This window comes from Nansenia antarctica (assembly GCF_963989245.1).
Source record: "Nansenia antarctica genome assembly, chromosome: 5".
NCBI classification, from domain to species: Eukaryota; Metazoa; Chordata; class Actinopteri; order Argentiniformes; family Microstomatidae; genus Nansenia; species Nansenia antarctica.
Window position 1 is genome coordinate 72,716,042 of NC_137690.1, and position 14,241 is coordinate 72,730,282.

General features: G+C 47.9%; 1 protein-coding gene across 1 annotated transcript in view; it reads right to left on the bottom strand.

The window, feature by feature from the left end:
• LOC308158351 (chloride channel protein 1-like) overlaps window positions 1-13,765 on the bottom strand; it is a gene marked incomplete at both ends in the record, with an annotated part of 36,111 nt that extends 22,346 nt beyond the window's left edge. The window contains 6 exon segments of the mRNA XM_080531942.1: window positions 14-91; window positions 1,352-1,485; window positions 1,846-1,974; window positions 2,328-2,459; window positions 2,846-3,161; window positions 13,715-13,765. Coding sequence (XP_080388068.1) covers window positions 14-91; window positions 1,352-1,485; window positions 1,846-1,974; window positions 2,328-2,459; window positions 2,846-3,161; window positions 13,715-13,765 — 840 coding nt within the window.
• Window positions 13,766-14,241: the final 476 nt, after the last annotated feature.

Genomic DNA, 14,241 nt, shown 5'->3' on the forward strand with positions numbered 1-14,241 from the left:
GGTGACTGCTTACCTGATTGACACCGGAGAGGAAGGCCATCACCTGACTCAGCGCCGCGGCACAGATACTGGCGATGTGGACGAACGGACCCTGCGGGAAGAGGGGAGGGGCACAGGAAGAAGAAGAACAAACAGTTTTAGGATCACTAAATACTTATTTTAAAATATTTTTTTAACGTGTCTAACGTTGTTTTAAAACCTATTATTGGGTTAGTCAATTCATGCAGTTCTGGTACGGTGCAGAGACCCAGGGGCATGATTTCACTTTTCCCATAGTTCAGCTTATAGCCGGATAGCTTGCTATATTCCTGTAATATTTGGCACAGTCACAGCACAGACTTGTTAGGTTCAGATATGTAGATTAGCCAATCATCTGCATAAAGAGACAGCTTGGATTCTATCTCTCCTATTTGGATTCCACTGATATTGGGGTTTGAGCGAATGGCTGCCGCTAGAGGTTTGATTGCAATAGCAAACAGTCTTGGGGATAAGGGGCATCCGTGCCTCGTGCCCTTTTTGAGGTTAAATAGACCGGATAGAACACCATTTGTGGCTATTTGGCCTTTGGGAGCTCTATATATTGTTTTAACGTAGTTTATGAAAGTAAACTTTAAGTATAAATACTTATAATTTGTGAATTGGATTCGCTGTAAATGATAAATGGATTGACTTATTCCAAAGCGCTTTACAACGGCCTCTCATTCACCCATTCACACACACACATTCACACACCAATGGCCGGCAAACTGCCATGTAAGGAGCCGGGCCACACATTGGGAGCAATTAGGGGTTCAGTGTCTTGCCCAATGACACCTCGACATGTGGCCAGCCAGGGCTCGAACCACCAACCTGCCGACCTTGCGATCATTAGACACCGGCTCTACCTCCTGAGACACAGCCGCTGTCTCGTCTGTCGTAGGCTACTGGGTTAGTGATACATGGCTTGTAAACAAAGCTAGCCCTACTTGGGCACATTTTTCACTGGACCCCGTCACATATTATTAGAATGATAGGCAAGGCAAGGCAAGTTTATTTGTATAGCACATTTCATGCAACAGGGGCAATTCAAAGTGCTTTACATACATTCTTAAAAAATACAGCAAGTATAAAAGTAAGAAAATAAAAATTACAATGAACAAAAGCAAATATAAAAAGTAAATAGATAAACCATTTAAAAAGACAATAGTTAATGGAAAAAAGACATTGATATGAGTGCTTGTGTTTAATCATAACTGGTGCAAAACATGAAGGTTTTTAGCTTAGATTTAAATATTTTAAGGGTTTGGGCCTGTTTGATTTCTTCAGGGAGTTTGTTCCAGGAGCATGCAGCAGCAGATAGAGTGATACCTACTTCCTTGCCCACGGGCATCCCGCTCCCCAGCCCTGCCGTCAGACCGATGACCTTGGCAGCGAAGGCCTTGAGGGTCAGGTACTCCTTCAGGACCACCCCCCGCAGGATGGTCTTCAGCTCCGGGATACCCGACCCTGGGGGGGGGAGGGGGGGGATGAGGGAGGAGGGACGAGGGAGAGGGTGGTGAGTATTATCTTTCTTTAAACGAGTACAAGAAAAATGCCACTGTCGTGAAAATAGGTGACATCGACAGTAGGGACAGGGTAGGGGGTAGTGGGTAGGGGTTAGGGGTTGGGGGGAGGGGTAGGGTTAGGGTCAGTGTTAGGGTTAGGGTTAGGGTCAGGGGTAGGGGGGTTAATGTTAGAGTCAGGGTTAGGGTCAGGGTCAGGGTCAGGATCAGGGTCAAGGTTACAGTTAAGGTTAAGGTCAGGGTCAGGGTTAGTGTTAAGGTCAGGGTTAAGGTCAGGGTCAGGTTAGGGTTAGCAGGTACCCACCGATGGCCTGTGGCGCCACCAGGTGGCAGAAGAGGGAGGCGAACATGATGAGCACCATGGGGTAGGTCACCCACACCACGTACTGCAGCAGCACCTTGCCCTCCAGCTCCCTGTGGGCCCACTTATAGGCTTGGGGGGGAGGAGAAGGAGGGGGGGGGGAGGAGAAGGAGGGGGGAGGGAGGGAGGAAGGTGGAGGAGAAGGGAGAGGAGGGGTGAGAAGAAAAGGAAGTTGGTTATGGCAGGGCAGACAGTTACAGAGAGTAAGAGTAAGAGTTGCATTGTGGGTATTGTAGTTCCTTGCTGTGGGCTGTGTGTTGCATTGTGGGTATTGTAGGACCTTGCAGTGGGCTGTGTGTTGAATTGTGGGTATTGCAGTAGGCTGTGTGTTGCATTGTGGGTATTGCAGTAGGCTGTGTGGTTGCATTGTGGGTATTGTAGTATCTTGCAGTAGGCTGTGTGTTGCATTGTGGGTATTGTAGTACCTTGCAGGCTCTTGGCGCTGGCGTAGTCCATGGACCAGCTGACCAGCGCCATGGTAACGCCTAGCAGCACCAGGAAGATCCAGTCCTCCCCCAGCCTGGTGACCAGGAACCTCTGCACCCTCCCCAGGCAGTCTGGTAACCAAGACAACACTCTGGTAACCATGACAACAGTCTGGTAACCAAGATAACAGTCTGGTAACCAAGATAACAGTCTGGTAACCAAGGCAACACTCTGGTAACCAAGACAACAGTCTGGTAACCAAGGAAACACTCTGATACAACAAGACAACACTCTGGTAACCATGACAACACTCTGGTAACCAAGGCAACACTCTGGTAACCAAGGCAACACTCTGGTAACCAAGGCAATACTCTGGTAACCAAGACAACACTCTGGTAACCAAGAAAAGTCAAGTCTACCCGAAACAAATGCATGGATGAGCTTGAACATGAAACCTAGTAAACTGATTCAGACTTCTTCACATCTGACTGACCCCTCCTCACCTCTGACCCCTCACCTCGGCACTTGGAGTAGGAGCGTTGTTTGGTGGTGGAGGCGGTGAGGCTGGGCTGGGTGTCCAGGCCCTGGCGCGCTCCCCGCCCCCCCGCCTCCACGTCCGACGTCTGGTGGCGGCTCCTGTGCCTACTGCGATGGCCCTGGTCGCCAGGACGACCGCCAGGGTGGCTGTGCTGGCGGTTGCTGTGGGCATGGTGATGGTTGGCGTGGTGATGGTTGCCGTGTTTGCCGTGTTTCTTCCATTGCCTCTCTGTCAGCAGCCGGGTGGCCTCTCTCCTGACCGACCCGCCCTGATGCTCATGGTACTCCCCATAGAGCTGAGTAGGGGGGGAGGAAAGAACTACATTACCCAGAAGCCTTTGCTCGAGAGAAAGGCCTTACAAATGAAGCGCTGACATTTTGAGGACAGAAATGCCAGATTTGTATATAAAGTTCGGAAACGTTATTTCGGTTGATTATTCCTCCACTTTAATAATACCAATTGGTATTGTATTTGATATCGATGGAAAGCCTGATTAGTCACCTTTACAACGTGGTACAACTTGTAAGGATCATGCATTCGTGGAATGAGCAACACAGCTAACCGTATGGGTGCAGCCTAAAATAATTTGCCAAAATCCTGTGCAATACTCTACTGTTGGTATTCACTCTCGTTTTGAGCTTCAAGTGCTGGCAGGTGTATGACTGGCACCTGATTGGCACCTGATTGACAGCACTTGTGTGCATGGGTCCTGCAACTTTGTTGAGTTTGTGTGCTCCAAGCATAAACATGCCATGTTTGTCCCTTCAGGATAAGGCCTGTGCAATAGGGCAAGTGGAAGCTGGTGTTCCGGTACGCAGAGTGGCAGCATTATTTGAGGTCAGCCCTGGGATCAGCTGGGGCATGCTAGAGTGACCAACGCAACCATGAGGCCTGCGGCCTCGTACCTACGACCGAATCACAGCCGTGCTGATATTCAGTATAACACACTCCCTCTCGTGTGATATTGCTTAATTAACCGTTTTAACTGTTTTATCCAGACCCATGTTGGATATTGCAGTCATTTAGATTATAATATTAGTGTAAAAACCTGCATCGATTGTTGTTTCAGTAACATGGGGAGTGTCGTTGGTTGGAGTGTCATAATCTATCAGACAGAAATAGACACCTCCGGCCAAGCGCGGGTTGGCCTCAGATCTGCTGGCGGATGCGTGGGGGCGCTCCTTTTAGATTTAGAACTCCTGGACGCGCTCCAGGACATCTGGGGAACAGATCATTCACCCAAGAGCCTCCTGGACTTTCCCACGCCCTGCCCTGGAGTGTGGTATTCACCACGGGGGGATTCGGCCCACGGTAGTACAACGTGTAGAGCGCAGAAGGAAAACATCAATTATGCTGGACCCCATCTACCCTGTCTATCTTCAAACAGGCCTTTCTCCCCCGATGGAACAAATGGCTGTGATATTTTACAGTCTCAAGAATGTAACATGTCTTTGTGCTGCGATGTCAGGAACCGAAGCCAAAGGGTTTTACTCTCTTACACTTGTGTGTGTGACATAACTATAAAACTTGAAACTAATGCCGTGGTGTTATCTAAATAGAATAGATAGTTCTCACTGGTTACATCTTAGATACACCTTAGCTATCCCTCCTGAGACATCCACTACCCCCCTGTACTGTCCCTCCTGAGACATCTACTACCCCCTGTACTGTTCCTCCTGAGACATCTACTACCCCCCCTGTACTGTCCCTCCTGAGACATCTACTACCCTGTACTGTCCCTCCTGAGACATCTACTACCCCCCTGTACTGTCCCTCCTGAGACATCTACTACCCCCTGTACTGTTCCTCCTGAGACATCTACTACCCCCCCTGTGCTGTCCCTCCTGAGACATCTACTACCCTGTACTGTCCCTCCTGAGACATCTACTACCCCCCTGTACTGTCCCTCCTGAGACATCTACTACCCCCTGTACTGCCCCTCCTGAGACATCTACTACCCCCCTGTACTGTCCCTCCTGAGACATCTACTACCCCCTGTACTGCCCCTCCTGAGACATCTACTACCCCCCTGTACTGTCACTCCTGAGACATCTACTACCCCCCTGTACTGTCCCTCCTGAGACATCTACTACATCCCTATACTGTTTCTCCTGTGTAATAATAAAAAATAAGCACAACGACTGCCAATGGCCCCTGGCCTGAGCATCGATTACATTTTTCTGCCATGACTGATGGATAGATGATTCACTTACTTAGTCAAAGGTACCTGTTGCAAGCCGCTTTAGAATAAGGCGTCTGCTAAATGCCAAACATGTACATGTACACATAAAACTGGTTCTCGTTGCAAAATGCTCCTTATTTAAATACTGTGGTTGAAGGAGGGTATAAGGCAGAATGCAGGGGATAGGATACGTCGGTCTCTTTTCTCTGTATTGGTGCGTGTGTGGTCCCATCTCATCCCGTGAGTGCTGTGAGCATGTGGCCATGTGGTCAACATTAACCTAATTAGCATCTCTACAGGGAGAGTCTAGGCAACGGAGCACAGAAGCAGTGAATTGTGGGTCTCTGTGTTACTGATGTGATTGTAGATATTGATTAATTGATTCCTCGTTCCATTCCACGCGTCATAATTCACTTGTATAGGACAATCATTCAATCACGCCTCCCAAGTACTCAACTGAATCAGATAAAGGATCTGAATAAAAAACTAAAAATAATAAGAAGAAATGGACTGACTGACTTATATAGTGCCTTATTCCAAAGTGCTTTACAACGGCCTCTCATTATCCCAGTCACACACACATTCACACACCAATGGCGGCAAGCTACCATGCAAGGCGCCGGCCCGCTCATTGGGAGCAGTTTGGGTCATTTCAGTGTCTTGCCCAAGGACACCTCGACATGTGGCCAGCCAGCCGGAGATCGAACCACCGATCTGCCGACCTTGCGATCATCAGATGACGGCTCTACCTCCTGCACTACAGCCACCCCACATAATAATAATAATAATAATAATAATAATAATAATAATAATAATAATAATAATAATAATAATAATAATAATAATAATATGATTTATTTATTGTTTATTGTCAGCAGTCCCAATGGAGGCATGCAGGCTACAGTAGGTACTAATTCCTCCTCACGTGTTTAATACCTTTCCTTAACACTAGAACAGCCATGAGGGGTCATGACCCCTGTGAGTAACGAAAAATGTTATATCTTTGCACTTGATCAAATTTCAGGACCCTCCTTTCATGACTTTTCCTAGATATGTGCGTTCTACCACCCAGTATCCTTACATTTTCAGAATCACATCAGGATAAGCTAGTATAAAGCTATTTTGCACTTTTTCTGTGTAGGAGGCAGGCTAATTTACAAGCCGGCCAACTAGTGGTTTACAATGCAGCTTAGCATTGTAAAGAGTTTTAGTAGGTAAAAAAGGCACGGCTATCCTAATGTTAAGACAACGGTTTCGGCCGTAGCCTTTGTGAAGCCTTGAAGTTTCCACACGAGTTTTAGACTTGACAAAGGCTCAGACCGAAACCGTTGTCTTAATAAATCACTTTCTTTGCATCTGGAACCCAAGTGTGCTGCTTCTATCGCTAAGCCACGCCCCCTTTGAAAACTCGGACAAACAAACAACGCTTCAGTGACAGTGACTGACTAACCGTGAATGAATGACATTCCCTGACTTACAATGGCGGGAGTTGGCAAATTTCTGATTTGTGATTTACCACGGCAAGTAAGCTTAACCCATGTTTTTTAAAGATATTTAGTCCAGAAGATTTTCACAGATATTATTATTATTATATTATTATTCAGATATTAGCGAGTTGTTTGTCAGAGTTTTCTGCCTGTCGTGACTTTTGCTGTGATACGATTGGACAATTTCTATTTTGGGGTGTGGCTTAGCGATAGGTCTATTGATATTGACTCCGTTGCCAGCACCTCGCTAAGATCTTCTGCGCTCTGCGTTCTCTCCTTTTCCAATAAATACCTTTCCGCAACACCCTTCGGTCCTGGAGTGTTGCCAGGCAGTACACAGTGAAATGTACACCAGCGTAGTAAACAACACACACACCCACACCGGCCACTCCATTAGGTACACCTCGGTTGACAAACGGTGGACGAGGTGTACCTAATGAAGCGGCCGGTAGAGTATCGACCAGGTTGAACTGAGCTGAACTGCTCTGCTGCTCTCTGCGTGTTTTATAACACTCCTTGTTACGTTCCACGAATTCCATGTAGGCCACAACGATAGGGTCACAGAACCCCCGGGGAGGCTGGGGGGAGGTAGAACACCAGGGGAGGCTGGGGGAGGTAGAACACCAGGGACGGCTGGGGGAGGTAGAACACCAGGGGAGGCAGAACACCAGGGGAGGCTGGCGGAGGTGGAACACCAGAGGAGGCTGGGGGAGGTAGAACACCAGGGGAGGCTGGGGGAGATAGAACACCAGGGGAGGCTGGGGGAGATAGAACACCAGGGGAGGCTGGGGGAGGTAGAACACCAGGGGAGGCTGGGGGAGGTAGAACACCAGGGGAGGCTGGGGGAGGTAGAACACCAGGGGAGTCAGGTGGAGGTAGAACACCAGGGGAGGCTGGGGGAGGCAGAACACCAGGGAAGGCTGGTGGAGGTAGAACACCAGAGGAGGCTGGGGGAGGTAGAACACCAGGGGAGGCTGGGGGAGATAGAACACCAGGGGAGGCTGGCGGAGGTAGAACACCAGGGGAGGCTGGCGGAGGTAGAACACCAGGGGAGGCTGGCGGAGGTAGAACACCAGGGGAGGCTGGGGGAGGTAGAACACCAGGGGAGGCTGGGGGAGGTAGAACACCAGGGGAGGCTGGGGGGGGTAGAACACCAGGGGAGGTCCGTCGATTTAGCACAAGTTGCCACCCGTCAATCAAAAACTCTGCTACCCCCCCATCGACGAAACACCCGTCAATGAAAAAGTTCACTAGCACCCCTGCCCCCCCAACCCCGCGTTGATGAAAAACCCATCAATTAAACCAAGGGAGGCTGGTGGAGGTAGAAATCGGAGGACGGGGCTCAATTCCTCCGATTTCTACCTCCACCAGCCTCCTGGACTCCATGACTCCTCACATAGGGCTTTCACACTGACAAAGAACCGTGCCGGTTTGCGTTCGCGTTCGGAAACCTCCGAACCTTGGTGCTGTCTGGCGAACGAGCCCGCGTTCATACCAGTGTAACCGGAACCATCAGCGTCATCAACGCTGGGTGATGGAAGGGACGGGATGAACAAAAATGTCATAACTAGATGGCAGCTACTTCACTGGAAAAGAGGATAATATCTTCCACTACAGTATCTGAAATAAACAAAATTTTCTATGAAACAACTTTTCAGGCTCCGAACCAATTGAGTTTCGGTCTGAACAGACTTGGTTCGCGAACGCGAACCGGCACGGTTCTTTGCCGGTGTGAACGCCCCATCAGTGAATAAGGTGGTTTGTCCAATGACGGTCAAGCGATCAAGTGACCAAAGTTTTCTTTCAGTAGACACATGAATCTATCATACCTACTACTGAGCAGGTCACATACAATAATAATGATTCCTGAGCTTGGTACAGTTCTTTCATCCCGTAACATCTTCTACTGACCTCAACCTCTCACTACCTGGACTCTCTCCTAATCTTCTACTCACCTCAACCTCTCACTACCTGGACTCTCTCCTAATTTTTCATCTTCTGCCTTTCCTGACCTCTGACAGTATATCCCTCTCTTTCTCTACTTTCTCTGTCTCTCTCTCCTCTATGCCTCATGCTATCCTCTCTCTCTACCTCTCCACCTCCCCTCTCCCCTCTGTCTCTCTCTCCTCTATGCCTCATGCTATCCTCTCTCTCTGCCTCTCCACCTCCCCTCTCCCCTCTGTCTCTCTGTCCTCTATGCCCCATGCTATCCTCTCTCTCTGCCTCTCCACCTCCCCTCTCCCCTCTGTCTCTCTCTCCTCTATGCCCCATGCTATCCTCTCTCTCTACCTCTCCACCTCCCCACTCTCCTCTCTCTCTCTCTCTCCTCTGTGTTCCACGCTATCCTCTCTCTCTACCTCTACACCTCCCCTCTCTCCCCGGTCTCCCCCCCTCCTCTCCCCCTCTCCCATCCTCTGCCTGTTTCTCTGGTTGTAACTCTCCCCTGGTCTCCCCCGTCCTCTCCCCCCTCCTCTCCCTGGTCTCCCCTGTCCTCCCCCTCTCTCCCCCCCCCCCCCCCCCTCTCTCTCTCTCTCTCTCTCCCCGTGTGTAACTCTACTCTGGTGGTTATATTTAGCTCTGACCCAACCTTCACAGACACACACTTCTCCACACCTCTATCTATTCTATCTCTCTCTCTTTCTCTCCCTCCGGGCGTACCGCTCCATCTCTCCCTCCCTCCCTCCCTCCCTTCCCTCCCTGTCTGTCTGCTCCGCTGACCCCCAGGGTCCCTGGGTATGACCTCTGACCCCCGGGGACAGGCCAGCGACACCTGGACATCTTCATGAGAGTAGGAAGTCCATACTACATACGTGTGTATGTGTGTCCAGTATGAGCAGATTGTGTGTGTTCAACTACACACAGACACTACACACTACACACTTTTTAATATTGCCTTTAAATGACTAAATAATTGAATTAAGATTATACAAACCCATCCTTTTAATTGCATTTAAGTTACAAAATAATTGCATTTAAGTTACAAAATAATTACATTAAGATTATATAATGATTAAAGCACTTTGAGCTGCAACGTTTGCAGGAAAAGCGCTATACAAATAAAGTTATTATTATTATTATAGACACTATACACTACACACATAGATAGAGTTAAACTAGTGACACCTGGACATCTTCATGAGAGTATGACGTCCATACGACGTACGTGTGTATGTGTGTTCAGTATGAGCTATAGGATTTCAGTGATCACACTAAGCGTAAAAAGAGAAGATGAATGATTGATAGATAGGGCTGCAAGATGACGATGATAATGATGATGATGATAATGATGATGATTGTAATTGCAGCCCTACCTATCAATCTTGTTATATATACAGTATATCTACCCACCAATCTATCTACCTCTCTGTCTGTCTGTCTGTCCATCTATTTGTCTGTCTGTCCATCTACCTGGCTGTCTATCCATCTACCTGTCTGTCTGTCTGTCCATCTACCTGTCTGTCTGTCCATCTACCTGTCTGTCTATCCATCTACCTGTCGGTCTGTCTGTCTGTCCATCTACCTGTCTGTCCATCTGCCTACCCATCTACCTGTCTGTCTATCGTCTGTCTGTCTGTCCATCTACCTGTCTGTCTATCGTCTGTCTGTCTGTCCATCTACCTGTCTGTCTGTCTGTCTGTCTAACCATCTACCTGTCTGTCTGTCCATCTACCTGTCTGTCTGACTGTCTGTCTGTCTGTCTGTCTAACCATCTACCTGTCTGTCTGTCCATCTACCTGTGTGTCTGTCCATCTACCTGTCTGTCTGTCTGCCCATCTACCTGTCTGTTCATCTACCTGTCTGTCTGCCCATCTACCTGTCTGTCTGTCTGTCTGCCCATCTACCTGTCTATTCATCTACCTGTCTGTCTGCCCATCTACCTGTCTGTCTACCCATCAACCTGTCTGTCTGTCCATCTACCTGTCTGTGTCTATCAATCTACCCATCCACCTGTCTGTCTGTCTGTCTATACATCTAACTGTCTGTCTGTCTGTCTATCTATACATCTAACTGTCTGTCTGTCTGTCTATCTATACATCTACCTGTCTGTCTATGACCTACCTGTCTGTCTGTCCATCTACCTGTCTGTCTGTCTACATCTACCTGTTTGTCTGTCTGTCTGTCTATCTATACATCTACCTGTCTGTCTATGATCTACCTGTCTGTCTGTCCGTCTACCTGTCTGTCTGCCTGTCTGTCTGTCTGTCTGTCTGTCTATTAGGCTGATATGCTAGCAAAAAGGTATTTCAGATATTCTGGTGCTGTGCCAGTGAGAGCTTTATAAACAAGCAGAAGGATCTTGAAATCTATTCTGAACTTAACAGGAAGCCAGTGTAGAGTCTCTAAAATAGGAGTTACATGAGCTCGTCTGCTTGTTTTGGTTAAAACTCTCGCTGTAGTGTGCCCTTGGGTGAGGGAAATGCTCCGAAAAAAGTGACACTTCAGAACATAGACAGTAAACACAAGATTATCACAGCCCACATGGCCTTTGCTAGGTCTCACTCGCTCTCTCTCTCTCTCACACACACACACACACACACACACACACACACACACACACACACACACACACACACACACACACACACACACAGCAATGTGGACATATACACACTACATACCTGTAGTGAAAAGCACACGTGTACAGTATACTATTTCCACCATGAAACCCGTTACGCCATGAAAGATGGCAAACCTTCAAACCTTTTTATAAAACAAATTGACGAGCCGCCCCTCTTTACAATGCTCAAGCTGCTATTTACACACAACGACCACTAGTTGTCCGCTTGTAAATTAGCCTGCTTCCTACACAGAAAAACGGCAAAATAGCTTCATACTAGCTTATCCTGATGTGATTTTGAAAATGTATGGATACTGGGTGGTAGAACTCACATATCTAGGACAAGTCATGAAAGGAGGGTCCTGAAATTTGACCGAGTGCAAAGATATAACGTGTGACTTTACTCATGGCTGCTCTAGTGTTCACGGCTCATCTCCCTCCAGATGTGCTGAGACACTCTGAACCCGTTCATCTCAGACCACCGGACACCTTGAGATTAACACATGTATTTCAAATGCACGATCGGGTTTCGGCCCTGCACATACACATGCACACGCCACAGAACACACACACGCCACAGAACACACACACAGACACAGACCACAGAACACACACACACACACACACACACACAGAGACACACGCCACAGAACACACACACACACACACACACACACACACAGACACACACTACAGAACACACTACACACTTTAGTTATGTTTTTTGGGTCACGGTTTCGGTACGTGTTTTGTGCGTAAGGAGAAAGAAAAATGCTACTATTTATTTATTTACAAACTGTTACTTTACTTTATTTTGCTTGTACTTATGGAACTTTTTGATTGATTGATTGAAAACTTTATTAGAAGATTTGCAGAAGTAGGTACATGAAAGTACATATTACATACAAGGTCAACTAACAGGATAAAAACCCAAGAAAGCCACTGGCTTATTTCAATTGGGGTCCTTGATTCTCAATTCATCGTTGTCTTTAACATTCAGACACATTCCAGAATATGACTGGTACATTGTATAATATAGAAAATCAAACAAAATACACTTTCAAATGTGAAAACATTAAATAAACACTTTCAAATGTAATGTAAGTGCTTCTTAGCCTTGACTACCTGTGTGCAGGAAGAACAACAGACGGCGCAGGCGCCAGACTAGACTAGATGATCGTGAGTGAAGATATTATCAAAGCCTACGGGTGATCGACAGGCGAGTACGCTTTGATAATATCTTCACTCACGATCATCTAGTCTAGTCTCGCGCCTGCGCCGTCTGTTGTTCTTCCTGCACACAGGTAAACATATCCAGGATCTAGCAGCGTCGTCGTGCTCACGCAAACAAACCCGGCGAAAGTTTTACTTGCTCCGGACAAGTAAAACAGCGTTAATGTCGAACCCTGCTAGTGCATATTGAACCGTGGATGAAGAACTGTACGGTTCAATATAAAACCCAGAACCGTTGCACCCGTAGTGTCTACATCGATCAAGTCCCACTTTCACACAGAGACATTCCACCCAGGTTGATCTAAAAGTATGAACAGGAACCTGTCACTCAAAAAAGTTCCGAAACTTTATTTCGGTCGATTATTCCTCCCCTTTAATTATACCAATTGGTATTGTATTTGATGTCGTTGGAAAGCCTGACTAGTCACCTTTACAACAAGGTATTTGTAAGGATCATGCATTCGTGGAATGAGCAACACAGCTAAACGTGTGGGTAGCAGCCCAAAAAAAGGCCCAAAATCCCCATATTCTCCGCAATATTCTTCTGTTGGTAGGAATGAAACCCACAACCTAAGCGTTGTTAGCGCCATGCTCTACCAATTGAGCCACAGAGGACCACCCAGCACATACTGCAACAACCGTATTTAATCTGTTGATCAGGCTGAACAGGACGCGGTGGAGAGGTTAGCCAACAGGTGACAGGCAGAGAAAGCTGAGAGAGAGAGAGGGAGAAATAGAGAGAGAGAAAGACAGAGAGAGAGAGAAAGCTGAGAGAGAGAGAGAAATAGAGACAGAGAAATAGAGAGAGAAATAGAGAGAGAGAAAAGAGAGAGAGAGAGAGAGAAAAATCGAGAGAAAAATCGAGAGAGAGAAAGAAAGAAATAGAGAGACAGAAAAATCGAGACAGAGAAAGAGAGAGAGAGAGAGAAATAGAGAGAGAGAGAGAGAGAGAGAGAGACAGAGACAGAGAGAGAGAGAGAAAGACAGAGAGAGAGAGAGAGAGAAAGAAAAATAGAGAGAAACAGAAAGTGTGTCACGGCTGAGGCGGTGAAGATGTGTGGACCCCCAGACACCTGTCGCATGCATGACCCCAGTCAGACGTCTGAGCTACCAGACGGCTTCCCTGCGTGCGCACGCACGGTACACATGCACACGCAGAGGGACCCATGCAGGGAGAAACACAACACGTCAACGAACGAGAGAGAGAGAGAGATTGTGCAAGAAGAAGATCTGCTTTACGATGCGCAACGCTAATCAAAAGGTACTAGAACGCAGCAGAGCGAAAGAAGGAGGGAGAAGGCAAAAACGGAGGGAAGGAAAAAGTTTAGAGAGTGAGGGATTGACGGGAAAAGAAGGGGGAGAAGAGGAAGGGAGAGAGAGAGACTGACCAGGGTCTGTTGGTAGCTCAGAGCAGTTCTGTGCGACGCATCTGCAGCCATTGACACACCGTCACTGACCCAAAAATAACCCCCGCTGTCCGCCTCAGCAGTTACAAGCCCCCCGCGCCCAGAGTGTGCGTGCGCACGCACACACACACACACACACACACACACACACACACACACTGTAAACGAGCCCCCTCCAGCAGTAGAGAGAAGGCGGCACATCAACCGCCAACCTCACACCAACCGCCAAACACCAACTGTCAACTTCAGGTCGTCCAGACTTGCTCGCTAGCAGCCTGAATCGGCGGCTGTGACTCACATCGCGGCGGCAGGCGGCAGGAAGCCACGAGGTTAGAGAGGCAGGTAGTCTAGAGGTTAGAGGTTAGAGAGGCAGGTAGTCTAGAGGTTAGAGGTTAGAGAGGCAGGTAGTCTAGAGGTTAGAGGTTAGAGAGGCAGGTAGTCTAGAGGTTAGAGGCAGGTAGTCTAGAGGTTAGAGATGCAGGTAGTCTAGAGGTTAGAGAGGCAGGTAG